The 15,212-nt window shown below is 54.1% G+C and overlaps 2 protein-coding genes across 3 annotated transcripts; one reads left to right on the top strand and one right to left on the bottom strand.

Moving 5' to 3' along the window:
• Positions 1–102: 102 nt before the first annotated feature.
• CNPPD1 (cyclin Pas1/PHO80 domain containing 1) lies at positions 103–5,497 on the bottom strand. 2 transcript variants are annotated; one of them, XM_046643510.1, is made up of 10 exons: positions 5,342–5,497; positions 4,703–4,995; positions 4,381–4,468; positions 3,841–3,949; positions 3,223–3,304; positions 2,938–3,058; positions 2,724–2,852; positions 2,095–2,156; positions 1,609–1,726; positions 103–1,373 (listed from the first exon to the last, which is right to left on the bottom strand). In XM_046643510.1, exons 3-10 carry the CDS (start codon positions 4,447–4,449, stop codon positions 828–830), a joined length of 1,236 nt encoding a protein of 411 aa, XP_046499466.1. In that variant the 5' UTR covers positions 4,450–4,468; positions 4,703–4,995; positions 5,342–5,497; the 3' UTR covers positions 103–827. The 2 variants fall into 2 exon arrangements, with proteins under 2 accessions (XP_046499466.1, XP_046499467.1); XM_046643511.1 differs by lacking the exon at positions 5,342–5,497 and having other exon boundaries at positions 4,703–5,189.
• Positions 5,498–5,956: 459 nt separating this feature from the next.
• Positions 5,957–11,314, top strand: RETREG2 (reticulophagy regulator family member 2). The gene is made up of 9 exons (XM_046643509.1): positions 5,957–6,331; positions 6,622–6,728; positions 7,422–7,452; positions 7,807–7,942; positions 8,329–8,413; positions 8,683–8,826; positions 8,983–9,077; positions 9,235–9,370; positions 9,570–11,314. Exons 1-9 carry the CDS (start codon positions 6,057–6,059, stop codon positions 10,193–10,195), a joined length of 1,635 nt encoding a protein of 544 aa, XP_046499465.1. The 5' UTR covers positions 5,957–6,056; the 3' UTR covers positions 10,196–11,314.
• The last annotated feature ends 3,898 nt before the right edge of the window (positions 11,315–15,212 follow it).

Raw genomic sequence — 15,212 nt, 5'->3', positions numbered from 1 at the left:
GGTTCAGGGAAGATGAACTGCAGATGATGGGATGAGGCGGGAGGAAGAGGCAGACATGGGGAAGGGTCTTCAGGGGCTGCCGTGGAACAAAAGGCCAGGCCATCCAACTCAAACTGTTTATTGAAACGTCAGTTCTACAAAAGCGTGAAAAACCCAGATACAAAGCGGCGGCCAGAGAGGCCTGTGAAGAAAATACCCAGGAGGAACCGGAAAAGAGGGAAGCCTGGGAGCTGGGTACTAAGAAGAGAAGGCTGGAAGACAAAAGGGCAAGGCTGAAAGTCCCGGCAGTCCCCGGCTCCTTTAGACGACATCCAAGGGACGGATGTGGAGAGGGTTTCCCCCCTTCCCTCTGCAATTACCACCTTGGCCAGATCAGTCCCTAGCTCTCCTGCTCCAGGGACATCACACAGACCCCAGTCAATGTCCGTCCCGCGCCCCAGCCCCATGCCCCCTGCCGCTGTAGCCCCAATTCTCCCATCTCCCACCATTACCCTTCCATCCTAGGCAGCTCAAAAACAAAAGTCTAGCAGAGCCCAGGGGAGGTGGAGAGAGCACAGCTTCTCCTTTGCCCAGCTGTGACATGCCCCTGATCACTGAGCTGCTACTTTCCCAGGCACCACCACTGCCCTGGCCAAGGAGCCAGCCACTGAGTCCAGGAGAGTGAGTGACCTTCAGTCCTCTGTCCCACAACCCCTTAAGCTCCATCACCCAGGAGGACTGGGGACCAGCCAAGGACCCAGAGAGGTAGAGAAGATCTAAATCAAGCTTTGCTCCTCCAGGTTCTCAGAGACACCCAAGTCCTCTTCATGCATTCCTTGGAGCCCTATCTAGCCTGGGAAAATGAAAGACTTGAGACGGGCCAGCTCCATGATGCTGAGAAGGGAACACTGCTGGGGCTGTGGGAGCAGAGGGAGCATTGGGCTCCAGGACCAGGGGGGAGCCAGGCCATGGGAGTGGTACCAAGGGCTGGGGGGCCCAGTGGGGATCGTATGGTTGAGGTGGTGGCAGGCATGGCAGGTTGGGGAGTCTCTCCGGGGCTTCTGGCAAAGGGGGCAGTTATGGAAAAGAGTGGGAGGGGCAGGAGGGTCAGGGGGAGGTGGTGGGGGGGGAGTCAGTGAGGCCAGAAGACTGCCCCAGAGTGAACGGAGCCCTACATCGCCTCCCAGGCAGCTGGAGACGTTAGCAGGACACGGCAGGCACTGTGGCACAGGAGAAGGTACACAGGGTTCCAAGAGGCACCTGGAGGCCAGTCCAAGGTCGGGGGGGCCAGGTGGAGGGCTGCAGGACAGCCCCAAGGACTGGTGTATTACAGCCACCGATGCCACAGCCAGGGCCACACTGCTCACATATGCCATGGCTAACAGGCAGGAGAGCTGTAGCAGAGAGGGTCAGAAAGGTCAGTACCCAAATACCCTTCCCCCTAAACCTGCTGCTGTCTGTCTTTAACACACCCATCCCTTGTCACTAGAAACCTGCGTTCAAGTCAGAGCTCTCTGTCACCATCTACTCCCAAACCCCTTCTCCTAAGCCTTTCAGCATCTGCTTTCCATCGTCCCACCCTACACACCAGCCCACTCAAGCCCCCTGTTCTTCCTGTCCCCTCCTCACCTTTGCCAGCCGCTGGCAGAGGGAGCCCAGGGCCAGCTGCCAGGCCGGCTGCTCCAGCAGCACACACAGGTCTGTGTAGGTGTACCAGCCCCGCCGCCGTCCCTGCTGCTCAGCCACACTGTTGGAAGGGGAGAAAAGACAGGGAGTGTCTGCCACTCTCCTGCAGCTGGCCCAACGACACCTTCATTCCCCCTGGAACCCACCAAAAGGACTAGGGAGCTTTTTAAATACACAGATTCCCAGGCTACCTGTTGATCCAGAAACTGAGGATGAGCCCAAGATCTGTATTTTCCATAAGCTTCTCCCACCCTCCCAAAGATGAGTATGAAGAGGGCAACCAGGCTTGGGAACCACTACCTTGGGCGATTCTCTTTCCTGTCTCCTCCCACCTCCCAATTACACAGGCCCTCATCTCTGTCTGGCTCCTCTTTTTAGGCCTCAGCCCCCAAGTCACTCAAGCCTCTCTTCCCAACTCCTAGAACCTACCAGCTCTCCAGCCAGCTCAGCACCTCAAAGATCTCCCGAGGGTCAGTGTAGAGTCGCCAATCCTGTGGGTAGGAAGAGAAGGGCACCAAACTGGGTCCAGGTACGAGCCACAGTCATTTAATAACCGGAGCTGCAGGAGCAACTGTAACCACCACTACGGCTAACACTTAGCACATACTCTGTGCCAGACACTGTTCCAAGAGCTTTGACGTATTAACTCATTTACTCTCCACATATCGGGTTTCACACTATACTCTCCATTAAGGGCAACGGGAAAAAATAATTCTGAGAATGGTCCAAGCCCATAGGGAGCTCAGAGTCTAGAGACAAGGAAAGTTAGGAAGCAAATAAGCAGAACCCCGTAAGATGAGCTCTGACTCAGAGCGTGCCCTGTTGGGCCTGGAGGAATGTGGGGGATGCTCCACTTCTGGCTTCACGGCACTAGGAACCTCCAAGGTCTGTGGTTAGTGCAGAAGGGCTAGGAAGGGAAGACGCTAATAAGGAAAGACACAAGGAGGATACGCAGAAAGAGAAACGAACAAACAGAAGGTTGAGAAAGAAAAGAAAAAGGCGAAAGGAACAAAAAGATGGGCCAGAGAAACAGAGCAAGAGAAAGGACAGCTACTCACCATGGCACTCAGGAAGCCCCTCTCCAGGGCATTGAGAGTGGGCACGGCCACACCCCCCGCTGCTCCCCATTCATCATTGAAGACCTCTTCCTCCTCCCCTTCATCGTACAGGTACTTACTGGCCACCATCTGCAGAGGAGGCAGAAGTGGTGTCTGTAGAGCTCACACCCGGCTCCTGGCTCACCAGGGAGATGAAGGGGAGGGGGCGTCTTACCATGGAGATCAGGAACAAGTCAGAGGACGACACGTGCTGTAGGTAGTCGGGGTTTCGGTGCCGGAGCCGCTCAATGTACACCAGAGCCAGCATCATGGCACACGGGGAGATGCATGCCTCCCTGGATGGCGGAAAGGATCAGTAATTAAACCCAAGGGTCTTTCGGCTGTTGTAACTCTTCTGGTGCTCATCCCTGTGGCTTTACATCTTCTCTTCAGAGATAACTATTTCCCTCTCCCTAGAGGCTGAACCCTCTCATCCTGTCTCCCTCAATTCCGGGCTCACCGTGACACATGAGCTACATATTTCTTCTGGAGTCGGCGGATAGGGCTGGGGGCCGCCTTCTGGAGCAGTTCCACAGCAATGTCTGCAGGGGGCAGAAGGAAGGCAGAGTGAGTCAACAACCCTCCCCAGCTAGTCCCCACTGCTATCAACAGAAGACGCAGATCTACACCATCGGAGGCCTTGGGGACAGGACCACAGTAGCAAAATACAGATCAGATTCTCCCACGCTGAGACAGAAAGCCCCTTCTGAGTTTGACTTTCAGCTCCTTCCTTATTTTCCTGTTGCCTGAAATTATCTGGATTTGTCTTCCACTCTTACTCGTTTAAGAAAATAAACTTGCTATGTTTATTTGGAAAACACGTGACAGCCTCAGAAAACAAAAAGTTTCTAGTATACAAATCAAAAGTGATACAGATTTGTAAGACAGCAATGTTTTTCACTCATTTGGGTTTAAAAAAAAATGTGACATATAAACCTAGTGCTTACACCAACTACCAATCAACTAGCTACAAGGAAACTGCACAGCCCAGGGAGGGTACACCTAGAGTCAGTGCGGCGACTGCTGACAACCCCATTTTCACGCTTCTCACGTGCCCAGAGACACAACACTGTCGGACCTGCCACGGGGCTGGAGAGCTCCTCCAGGCTACAATCAGCTTCCCAGTCCCAGCCATAGTAGAGTCTCCTTCGGATCCGGGCACTCAGCTTCTGGTGTCCCGGGAGGAACTGAAACAGGGCAGGAGGGGGATAGAGGGTGAAGGGCATGATGGAGATCCCGGCTCCGGGCTAGGAGAGGGGTGTGGGGCAGGAGGCCCGCCTCACTGCTAGTCCGGCCCGCGCCCCACCCAGCCCCGCGATCTGTGGATTGTTCGCCAGTGTCGGCTTGTCCACACGGGGAGGAATCCTCCTCCACTGAGGGCTCCCCAGGAGAGGTTCTCCCAGAAGGGCCCCGGCTGGCCACCCGTACCCCCATTTCTGTACCCCGCGGCTCCTCGCCCAGGGCCCAAACAGCCAGGGCCTCGAGTAGGCAAGGCTCGAGCGGCTGCCGCCCGGCTCTCGGGCAAAACCGTCAGGCGAGCTCGCAGCCGCGATCGGGCCCCGAGGGGAGCGCCCGGGGTCCCGGCTCCAAGCGCGGGGAGGCCGGGCCGCGCGCTCACCGTGAAGTCCTGGAAGCCGGTGAGGGAGAAGGTGCCTTCTTCGTCCAGCAGGAGCCCGGCCAGGTCCATCGTGCCGCCAGCCACCGCCCTGCGAAGGTGGAAGGGAGGGAAAGGAGTTGTAGGGGCACCGCGGAGCCGTTCCTGCCCGCCTGTCCACCTGCCCGCCGGCCTCCCCGCGCGCACTGCCGCCCTGGCCAGTGCAGCCCCCTCCCCTCGCGCCGGCGGCGGCAGGCGGGGCCCGAGCAGGCGGGCGCCTCTTCCTGTTCCGCCCCGGGCGGGGCTCCGGGCTTCGGGTGTGGGGCTCGAAGGCCTGGGCGCTCACCTCGCGGAGTGGAGAGGAGACCCGGCTGCAAGGCGCCGGCCGTGTGGATGCGGCGCCGCGCGTCCGCCCCGCGTTTACAAGCCGCGGAGGTGTCGCCGGCGAGTCAGCGCCCGGCACTTCCTGCCGCCCGCCGGCCCCGACCGCCGGGAAGGCGCCGCGCGCGAATTCCTGGCCGCCCTGAGCCCAGCGAGTCACGGAGCTGAGCCCCGCCGCGCCCTCGTCTGCGAAACGGGGACGATTCCTAGGGGACCATGCCGCACTGAGGACGAACGAGCCGGGCTGACCTTTCGTACCTGTGTAGATGTTAATATCAGTAAGACAAAGACGCCGGACAGCGAGTTGGAGATAAACAATAAACACACACAGAGCAATGTCCATAAAAAGCCTTGGAAAGGATACACGAGAAACTTAACAGTGGGTGAACTGTGGACAAGGTGGCAGGGAAACTTACTTTTGGCTGTATACCTTCCTTTTAGTATAGTTTGAAAATGTAAACCTAATTACGTATTTTGTAGGGTTATTGCAAAAATTAAACGATCTCAAGAAAGTATTAAGGGCCTGGTACGTTGTAAGCCTCAATAAATGGTGTTAACATGCGCCGCAAAGAGTAAACACGCAGGGTTTTATTTTTAAACTCACCCCTCGACCCCAATTTCCTGATGGAACAAGGGATTGGAAGGAGCGCCGATACGTGGAGGCGGTAAAGTTTACAAAAAGAGATGGGGAGCAAACAACTTTTCCAAGTTGTTTTTCTGAGTTGCGAAGCTGTTTTGGAGTCTGTCGAGTCACGCGCTGGTGTTTGTTTATCCGCGGAGGGGAGGGAACTGGGAGGACCAGTATGTCGAGGGTTGAGTAATAGGACGGCCGCCGCCCTTCCAGAGCAGAAGCCGATCCTACCGGGGATACTGGGCATCTGGAAGCCCCCTTCCAGCCCCTTGGGTCCGATTCACACCGGGAACACCGGGCCAGCACTAGACTCCCTAGCCGCCCTGCCTATCCAGGGAGAAGAAAACGGGTTGGGGTGGGGAAACGCGGAGACACAATCCCTCCGCCAGGCTGACCCAGACACAGCCCAGCCGCCGACGTGGGTCACTACTTCAACAGCCCGGACACACACCTGCGTAGAAGCGGGGGGGAGGTCCCTGGCAGCCCCCAGCGCGCAGGCGCGGGCCTCCCAATCCCGGCGGTTGGGCCGCGTCACGTGACGGGGTCGGCGCCCCGCCGTCACGTGACGCGCGTCCGCTGCCTCGCCGGCGCTCTCCGCGGCGTGCGCCCCCTTCCGCCTGACGCGCCCCCGGCGGCGGCCGCGCAGCCCTGGCTCCTCGCGGGCTCGGGCGGCGGCTGCGGCGGGGCTATGGCGAGCGGCGGTGGCGGTGGTAACAGCGGTGCAGCTGGGGGCCCGGGGCTGGGCCTCGGCCTGGGCCTGGGCTTGAGCCTCGGCATGAGTGAGGCCACCGGCGAGGCGGAGGAGGAGGCGGCCACGGCCGAGGCGGTGGGCCGCCTGGCCACGGCGCTGTGGCTGCGGCTCCGCGGCTGGGAGGCCGTGCTGGCGGCGGCTCAGCGGTTGCTGGTGTGGGAGAAGCCGCTGCACAGCCTGGTCACGGCGGCCGCGCTCAACGGCCTCTTCTGGTAACGGCCGCGGAGGAGGGGGCGGGGCCGGGCTGCGCGGGAGAGCGGGGGCGGGAGGGGCCGGGAGCCCCGGTCCCCTTTCTGGAGTTGACACCTGCCTTGGGGGAAGGTCCCATCGCCCAGTTTGTAAAGGCTGTTTTCCCCCTGGCTTGCCCCATTCGCCTACTTTCGACCCCGAGTTCGGCCTGGAGGTTCCCGTTCCGCCATCCGTGGGCGCTATTCCCCCTTTTGCGGTGGATGCGGGATCCTGTCTCACCCACTCCCCGCTGAGGTCCCGGTCTCTCCCGAAGGTTGCTGTCTTCATCGTGCCTCCGGCCCATCTTCCTACTCAGCATCTCCCTTTTGGCCTATTTTCTGCTGGATCTCTGGCAGCCTCGCTTCCTCCCTGATGTCTCAGGTGAGTGCGATTTCCTTCATCCAGCAAGTCCCATCGTGCGCCTGCGTTGTGCCTGACCCCACTGGCTGGGTTGAATGGCGAGGGGCGTGGACAGCAGGCCCCCTGCCTCCCAGGCACCACCACTCTCCCAGTTAGGAAATCGAGAATTGCCCCTTTCTCAAAATTAATGTGACTGTGAAACTCTGCAGCCAGATCGTCTGGGTTCCATTGTCTGCTGTGCCACTTACCACCTGTGTGAGCTTGTAAAAGTCGCTCAGTCTCTGCCTCGGTTTCTTCATCTATAAAACAAGGGTAATAGAACTTAACTTCGTAGGGAGGTGGAGATTAAATGAGTTAACACACGTTATGTGGTTACGATGGGGCTTCACATGTGATGGGAACATTAGCTCTTCTTGCTGTTTTTCTTGTTATCTGTATATTTGCTGAATAGGTGTTTTGGAGCAACTAGGTGCAGGCTGTGTGTGAGTTGTTTAGGATGTAAACGTGGATAAGATGTGGTTCCTGTGTTTGAAAAGGCTAAAGTCCAAAGAAGGAGACAGTTGTCCAGGGAACAGTAACAACGTAATGTTTCCTGGGATTGGCATCTGAAGAAAGTGCTCTGGGACTACCGAGGAGGAGCACCTATTTCTGCCTTGGGGATTGTCTCCCAGAACCCCTACCGCTCAGTAACGTGTACCCCTTCTCTTTCTATAGCATCAACCCCAGAGGAGCCACACTCTGACAGGTGAGTGCAGGCCACCTCTTGAAGACGAATGCCCAAACCCTGTCTCGCTTTGGTGCTGATGTCACCGCGGTGCAGGGCAGCATTGCAGCTTCTGCAGGCACAGACTCCAGCGTATGAGTGGGCTGGTGCCAAGCTTGGTCCTAGGTTCCGTGTAGGTGTCTGTGTGCCTGCTCCTTTGCGGGCAGAGGGTTGGGAGCTCTGGGCTTTGCATCCCAGCACCAGGACAGCCTCCCTTTGGGAGGTGGGGTTGTCCACTTCCTTAGACTGCAGATCTCATTGGCATTCTCAAGAGGGATTTGAATGCCTAGGAAGCTGGTGTCTGAGGCCTCCAGGGGTCATGTCATGTCTCCCCAGTGAGGGTGCGGGGTCAGGCGCCCGGCCGCACCTGCTGAGTGTGCCCGAGTTGTGCAGATACCTGGCTGAGAGCTGGCTCACCTTCCAGATTCACCTGCAGGAGCTGCTGCAGTACAAGAGGCAGAATCCGGCTCAGGTAACCTCCCCCGAGTCGTACAACAGTTCCTGCACTGTGGGGAGTAGAGGTCGGGGGTGGGGGCAGTGGTGTGAACTCCCTTGTTGGAGACAGCGAAGGAAAAGGCCTACTGCTGTCTTGAGGCCACATTGATAGCTAGTAGCCTGGGACAGAAGGCAGGCTCACCTCAGGGCATAAGCTTCTGATGTTGTTACACTGTTTCCTGATAAGGCAGACTAGTGTGAATTATAGGTGTTTGGCAGTGTCAGCTGTAGACTTCCTGAACTGGTGGTCTTGAGCATTCTCTTGCCTAGACTGGGCATTGCATTCCTGGAGGGCGTACCCAGCCGAGTGGGCTGCATACTTCAGCCCACAGTTCTTCTTAGACCCTTTGCTCTTCTCTGCAGTTCTGTGCTCGCGTCTGCTCTGCCTGTGCTGTGCTGGCTGTGCTGGGACACTATGTTCCGGGGATTATGATTTCCTACATTGTGTGTGAGTAAGGTCTAACCCCTGCCCTTCCCAAAGCCCTGTTCTTGTCTCTTTTCCCTGGACCGAACCAAAGGGAGGGCAGAGTTCTCTCTCTGCTCAGTTACCCATTTAGGGAGGTTTTTTGGGGAGGAGGGCAGTGGATGTGGAGGGAGGAGGTTGACACAGCCTCCAGAAAGGACTTCGTCTTCCTTCAGCCCTATTTAGGGACCAGTTGAATGAGGGTTCTTAAGAAATAGGCATACGGAGCTCTGAGTGGCCCCTCTAACCCCTAGTGCTGAGTATCCTGCTGTGGCCCCTGGTGGTGTATCATGAGCTCATCCAGCGGATGTACACTCGCCTTGAGCCCCTGCTCATGCAGCTGGACTACAGCATGAAGGCGGAAGCTGATGCCCTACATCACAAACACGACAAGAAAAGTAAGGGGCTCCCGTAATGGGGGGTGAGGGGAGGGGGGCTTGGCTTATGGCTCATGCAATGCGCTGGAACTTAGATACTCTCCAGTCCTTTGCCCATGTTTGCACCCCCACCCCAGTCCCTGCTTGGTCACTGCCCTGCCACTCTTGCTTCTCTAGAACGGCAGGGCAAGAATGCACCCCCTGGAGGTGATGAGCCACTGGCGGAGACAGAGAGTGAAAGCGAGGCAGAGCTGGCTGGCTTCTCCCCGGTGGTGAGGTCCAAGGGAGATGGGGTGTCAAGTGGAAGGTGGGGGGAGAACCTCTGTGCTTTAGAGGTTCTCAAGGGGCAGGAGGCGGCGGGGGGGGGGCTTCTGGAAACTGGGTTCTCTTATCCCCTCGCCTGTTGTGTCTGTCCTGCTTTTCCTGCAGGTGGATGTGAAGAAAACAGCATTGGCTTTGGCCATTACAGACTCCGAGCTGTCTGATGAGGAGGCTTCTATTTTGGAGAGTGGCGGCTTCTCTGTATCCCGGGCCACCACTCCACAACTAACTGATGTCTCTGAGGGTATGTCCCTTAGCCCCTCTTGATCTTCCTGTTTCCTGTCGTGGGGTGCTGGCTGGGCTCTTTGGTTCTTGCCCCCATCCTGAAAGATAACACCTGAGGCCTGGCCCAGTATTCCACATCCTGAGTTCTCATCCTTGAACTGATCGACCTGTTGTGGATGTTCAGAACAGGCCTATTCCTGACTCTGTTTTCTGCACAGATTTGGACCAGCAGAGCTTGCCAAGTGAGCCAGAGGAGGCCCTGAGCCGTGAGCTGGGGGAGGGAGAGGAGACAGAGCTGGCCCCTCCTGAAGACCTGCTGGGCTCCCCTCAGGCCATCTCAAGGCAAGACCTAGACTCCGAGGAGGAGGAAGAAGATGTGGCAGCCAAGGAAACCTTGCTTCGGCTCTCGTCCCCTCTTCACTTTGTGAACACGCACTTCAATGGGGCAGGGTCTCCCACAGATGGAGTGAAGCTCTCCCCTGGAGGACCAGTGGAGACACTGAGCCCCGAAGCAGCCGGTGGTGACCTCACCCCTCCGCCCAGCACCCTCTCACCCCTACTTCGCCTTGCTGAAAGTGACCCGGTCCCCTCCCCCTCAGTGCTCCCACCTCTTCCCCAGGACTCGCCCCAGCCGCTGCCTGCCCCTGAGGAGGAAGAGGCACTCACCACTGAGGACTTCGAGTTGCTGGATCAGGGGGAGCTGGAGCAGCTGAATGCGGAGCTGGGGTTGGGGCCAGAGACATCCCCAGAGCCCCCTGATGCTCCACCCCCTCCACCCCTGGGGCCCGACACCCTGTCTCTGGTACAGTCAGACCAAGAGGCTCAGGCCGTGGCAGAGCCGTGAGCCCTGGGGGAAGGAGTTGCAGGCACAGGAGGGCTTCCTGGCTAGGGCTGTCACTGTTTGCTTCTTTCCCTACTACACTGGGAGGGACAATATGTGGGGACGCTGGCTGTCACAGGGTAGCCAGTCCACCCTCTGCCTGCCTGCCTGCTGTCCCGGGCCTGCTACAGTACCTGGGATTGGTTTTAAGTTTGTAAATAATTTTACGTTTGGGTTAGTGGATGTGAACAGGGCTACGGAAGTCCTTCCCATGGCCTGCACTTGCCTCCCTGCCTCATCTCTATTCTCATTCCACTATGTCCCAAGTCCTGATGGTCTATCCCTTTCTTTTTCCTCCTATCCTCAGGGACCTGTGCTGCTGTGTCCTCATGTCCCACTTGGTTGTTTAGTTCAGGCACTTTATCATTTTTCTCTCCTGTCCCACGCTTCTCTGCTTTATTTCCCTGCTGTGTCCTGTCCTTAGCAGCTCAATCCCCATGCTTGGCCAGCCCCTCCTCCACAGCTGTGGCTGAGCTTTAGGGAGGCTCCTGCCTGGGAGGTACAGACTAAACCTGGGGTGATGGGTCAGGCCAAAAGTTACGCACTTAGGTCGCTGTAGCCCGTGTAACCTCCGCTGCACCCTGCCCTAGTTCATCCCTGCCTTTCATGATACAGGAGAAGAGCAGGGATCCCACAGCACGTGCACCAGCACTGCGTCAGTGAGCAGGAGTTCTGCCTTGTTGGGATGAGAGGCTTTCTTACTATCTTAGGGAGGAATAAGGAGACCCGCTTCTCTGGGCCGTGGGTGCTCCGAGTGTGGTGGGACCCCCTACTAGGGTCAGGGAGTGGACAGTAATGTCTGCAGGTGTTGACTGGAAAAATAAAGTGTTGATTGGCTAGAAATGCTGCCTGCCTGCCTGCCTGCCTCACTGCGAGCTGCCCCTACACTGCTCTGTCCTCCCTCACTCTGACTTACCTCCTTGTTCCCAGTCTTGCTCCGGCTGTTGATTTACCTTGGTGCAAAACAAGGCCAGAAGCAGGGATTGCCCTGATAGCCCTAACCTCCCCTTAGTCATCTTCCCTGACAGTGTGATATGTTTAGTGAGACTTAGCATGTGTGAATAAAGTGTATGCAGGAGGAAATTGCCTTGTCTTCCCAATCAATAGAAATTTGGGGCCATAACAATTGTTTCTACTATGTTGCCTACAACCTTAACACTGTCTTAAGAAGTCCCTAGCCATCTGTGTGCTAACAGCTCGCTCAGCCCTGGTTTATCTGTACTGAGGGAACCAAATAGGTGGGACCCATACCTGAATCGGAACTGATTTCGGGCCAAGAAACGCTAAAGAAATAGTCTCTAACACTGAATGCATAGTACATTGTGATTTATTAACTCATGTTTCCCTCACAACCTTGAGGTGTATGCTGTTAACTCCAGTTTACAGACAGGCTTACTCTCCTGAAAGCCGCAGTCCTAGTGGATGGTGGAGCTGATATCCAAACTCAAGTGGTTTGGCTCCAGCAATTGCGCTGGAATAGGAAGCCTCTGTCCCTTAATAGGGCACAAATGGGAAGATGCTCAAGGACGTGGGAACTATAGGGAACCAAGTTATATCTCAGTTTCACAAAGTAGACTCAGCAATCCTTGCTCTTTAGGGGAAAACAACATTAGAGAAAACCCAGAACTGAGCAGATGAGCTCCTTTATGAGTTCATGTCCTTGGCCTTCAGGCGGACGTACCATATGGTGATGCTACCTGACTTTGAGCCTGACTTCTATGCCACGTCCTTCCTAAGCATGGGAGAGTTGTTTTCCTTTCCATTTGTTTCACCTTTGCCTTAGAGATGATCTTTCAGGGTTGATTGAAGCCTTGTCCTTTGCCGAAAAGAAGCATGAACTTTTAATCATCTAGAGACTTCAGAAGAGAATGGAAAAACAGTTCTAAACAAACAGGCTACTCAAGAACAGTAAAACTGACCAATCAGAAAGACAATGGCTGCCATGTGCCCCACCTTTAGTTCATCTGTTAAATTTGCAGTTTGAAGCTAGAGCCAGAAGCCTGTAGTTGGATCAAAACATTCACAATAGGTTTAGAGTTCCATAAGTGTCCATTCTTGACATTCACCCTGGTCTGATGGTCCCTACATGTTTGTCTACAATTTTTTTCAGTGTCAGGTGTCCTGGCCATTTCCTACCCCACGATAAAAGGGACGTGAAGGAAGCTTTTCATATGAGTGAAAGAAAAATGAGCAGAAATGTGAAACCTACATTTAGGCTGAACAAAAACCACTGTAGAAGTACAGGCTGGGGGAAGAAGAGCTGGTTACATGTGTGTGTTGGGGAGAGGGCAGTGCACCGGAGTTAACTGTATGCTCAGATAGATAATAGTGTGATGTGGCTGCCATAAGCTTAACTTCAGGCTGCATTACTGGAAATAGTTTCCAAAATAAGGAAGCTAATCCTTGTAGCGTACTGTGCACAAGTTAGAATACTGCCAGAGGGTGACCTGCCACGCTTGTGGGCAAAGTGACAAATTGCAGTGTGCGCAGGAGAAGATCGCCAGGGATGAAGGCTGAAAATTGTCATATGGGGAACTGTTGAAGGAACTGAGGATGTTTAAGCCAAGAAGAGAGAGCCAAGTTGGGTCACATTAGCTCCCTTCAAACTTTGGAAGTTTATCTTTAGGACTTCAGAGGACAGAAGTTAAATCTTTAAGAGTTTGGTTAATAGTTCTAGGCAGAAATTATTTTTCTGGTCAAGGGATGTTGCAAAACAGAGTAGACTTAAATGATCTTTAGAAGTACAAAGATCAAAGACATAGTCTAAGAATCGTTAATTCCATCATGGAAGGACAATATATGACCATGTTGTTTTGCTTTTAGTGTCCAACTAAAGTCCCCATGGGCTACCTCCACCTGCTCCCTTTACTGTGGGTTTTTCACTGGGTCTGTCACTGGCTCGCTTGTCTTCACACTCTGCCTGGGCAATTTCATGTGTTCACCCATTTAGTTTCCACTCACATGCCAATGACTTCTCAATCTTAGCTTCTTCCCCGGAACTTCCAAGTAGGCATTTCCACTTGAATGTCTCATGGGTACCTTCTGCTCAACACACCAAAAACTGAACACACCCTCTTTCCACCTCTGCAGTCCACCCCCTACGTCCCCTAAACAGATAGGCTCTTTGCTGTATTTTCCATCTTGCTTGCTGGCGCCACCAGCTATGAAGGCCTGCGTCTCCCTCATCCCACACCCAATCACCAGCTTCTGCTAATTTGATGTCCTAATTATTTTTTGATTCCATTACCTCCAGCACAGCCCTGATTCACATCCTCCTCATCTGTCACCTGGCCCACTGCAACAGTTTCCCCATCCACATTCTTGGCCCCCACATAAAATTCATGCCTGACAAATTGGTTAGATTATTTAAAAATTATAAATTTGATAACCTTTCTGCTATTTAATATTAATCAAAGGCTCTCCTCCTACAAGACATCATTCGAGCTCCCTGATATGATTAAGAAGCCTTCTAAGAGGCTGACCCCCGGGGCGGAGTGGTTAAGTTCGCACGCTCCATTATGGCAGCCCAGGGTTTCACTGGTTCGGATCCTGGGCGTGGACATGGCACCACTCATCAGGCCACGCACGTTGAGGCGGCATCCCACATGACACAACTAGAAGGACGCACAACTAAAATAAACAACTATGTACTGGGGGGATTTGGGGAGAAAAAGCAGAAAGAGAAAAAAAAAAAGAAGATTGGCAGCAATTGTTAGCTCAGGTGCCAATCTTTAAAAAAGAAAAAAAAGAAAGCTTCTGAGCTCTGCCCTGCCCTATCTTGCTCTTTACAGCATTAAACCCTAAACAGCTTGTCCTTCCTTCTGCTCAGCTGTGCCGCCCTTCCCCACCCCTGCTCTACCCCCACACGCATGCCCTACCCCTCCACTTGGCAAACACTTCACTTGTCTTTTAGCATGACTTCAGGCCACACCTCACCTACAAAAGTTTCCCTGATGTCCTGTGCCCCGTCTCATATCAGACCTGCTCTGCTAGAGCTCCCTCAATACTTCTATTCTTCCACGTGTCACTTAGAATCTTATTCTCTCTATATAAGTATTGTGTATGTGTATATGGATAGCCTCCACTATCCTGTTTATCCTTGAGGGCAGGGACTATGTCTTAATCATCTTAATATTCCCAGAGCCAGCACAGTGCCTGGCCCATAGTAGATGCTCAAGAACTGTTTGTTGGACTAACTGAATTGGTGGACTAGAGTAACCAGTCCTAACTTTCGAAGCAGCCAATGTAAATAGATTTTGGTGATGGTACGTACTTGTTGACAGTAAACATCTTGCCTTTGGTGTTGTTCTAGTGTGGATGGCAGCTAAGCTAAAATAACCCACAGGTAGACTTGTGAGCTCTTTGTTCCGAGACTGGATGAAAGGCGATGAAAATGATCTAGATTTGGAGGTTCATATTTGCTGGTTTGGGAACTAAAGGAGACTAAACTAAATAGTTTGATCAAAAATCCAATTACGTGTATTAGTGCTTGCTTGGAAAAACTGTGACTGCAGAAATGGAATAATGTTAACAGAAGTCTGGGTTTTTTTCTTTTTCTTTTTTTTTAAAGATTGGCACCTAATAACTGTTGCCAATCTTTTTTTTTTCTTTCCGCTTTTTCTCCACAAATCTTCCCAGTACATAGTTGTATATTTTATTTATTTATTTATTTAATTTATTTTAGGAAGATTAGCCCTGAGCTAACATCTGCTGCCAATCCTCCTCTTTTTGCTGAGGAAGACTGGCCCTGAGCCAACATCCATGCCCATCTTCCTCCACTTAATATGTGGGATGCCTGCCACAGCACAGCTTGCCAAGCGGTGCCATATCTGCACCCAGGATGGGAACAGGCTAACCCCGGGATGCCGAAGCGGAACGTGTGCACTTAACCACTGCATCACCGGGACAGCCCCCATAGTTGTATATTTTAGTTGCTGGTCCTTCTAGTAGTGGCATGTGGGACGCTGCCTCAGCATGGCCT

The sequence above is a fragment of the Equus quagga genome, chromosome 17, assembly GCF_021613505.1.
Source record: "Equus quagga isolate Etosha38 chromosome 17, UCLA_HA_Equagga_1.0, whole genome shotgun sequence".
NCBI lineage: Eukaryota > Metazoa > Chordata > Mammalia > Perissodactyla > Equidae > Equus > Equus quagga.
Note: the sequence above shows the minus strand (reverse complement) of the source record. Positions and strands in the feature narration are given on the sequence as shown.

Coding starts and splice junctions, on each gene's coding strand:
- CNPPD1 (XM_046643510.1), bottom strand. CDS start 4,449: ATGGACCTGGCCGGGCTCCTGCTGGACGAAGAAGGCACCTTCTCCCTC. Junction 2,853..2,937: donor ACTTGTTCCTGATCTCCATG/GTAAGACGCCCC, acceptor CCTCCTCTGCAG/ATGGTGGCCAGTAAGTACCT. Junction 2,157..2,723: donor GGGGCTTCCTGAGTGCCATG/GTGAGTAGCTGT, acceptor TCCTACCCACAG/GATTGGCGACTCTACACTGA.
- RETREG2 (XM_046643509.1), top strand. CDS start 6,057: ATGGCGAGCGGCGGTGGCGGTGGTAACAGCGGTGCAGCTGGGGGCCCG. Junction 6,332..6,621: donor GCGCTCAACGGCCTCTTCTG/GTAACGGCCGCG, acceptor TCTCTCCCGAAG/GTTGCTGTCTTCATCGTGCC. Junction 7,453..7,806: donor GAGGAGCCACACTCTGACAG/GTGAGTGCAGGC, acceptor ATGTCTCCCCAG/TGAGGGTGCGGGGTCAGGCG.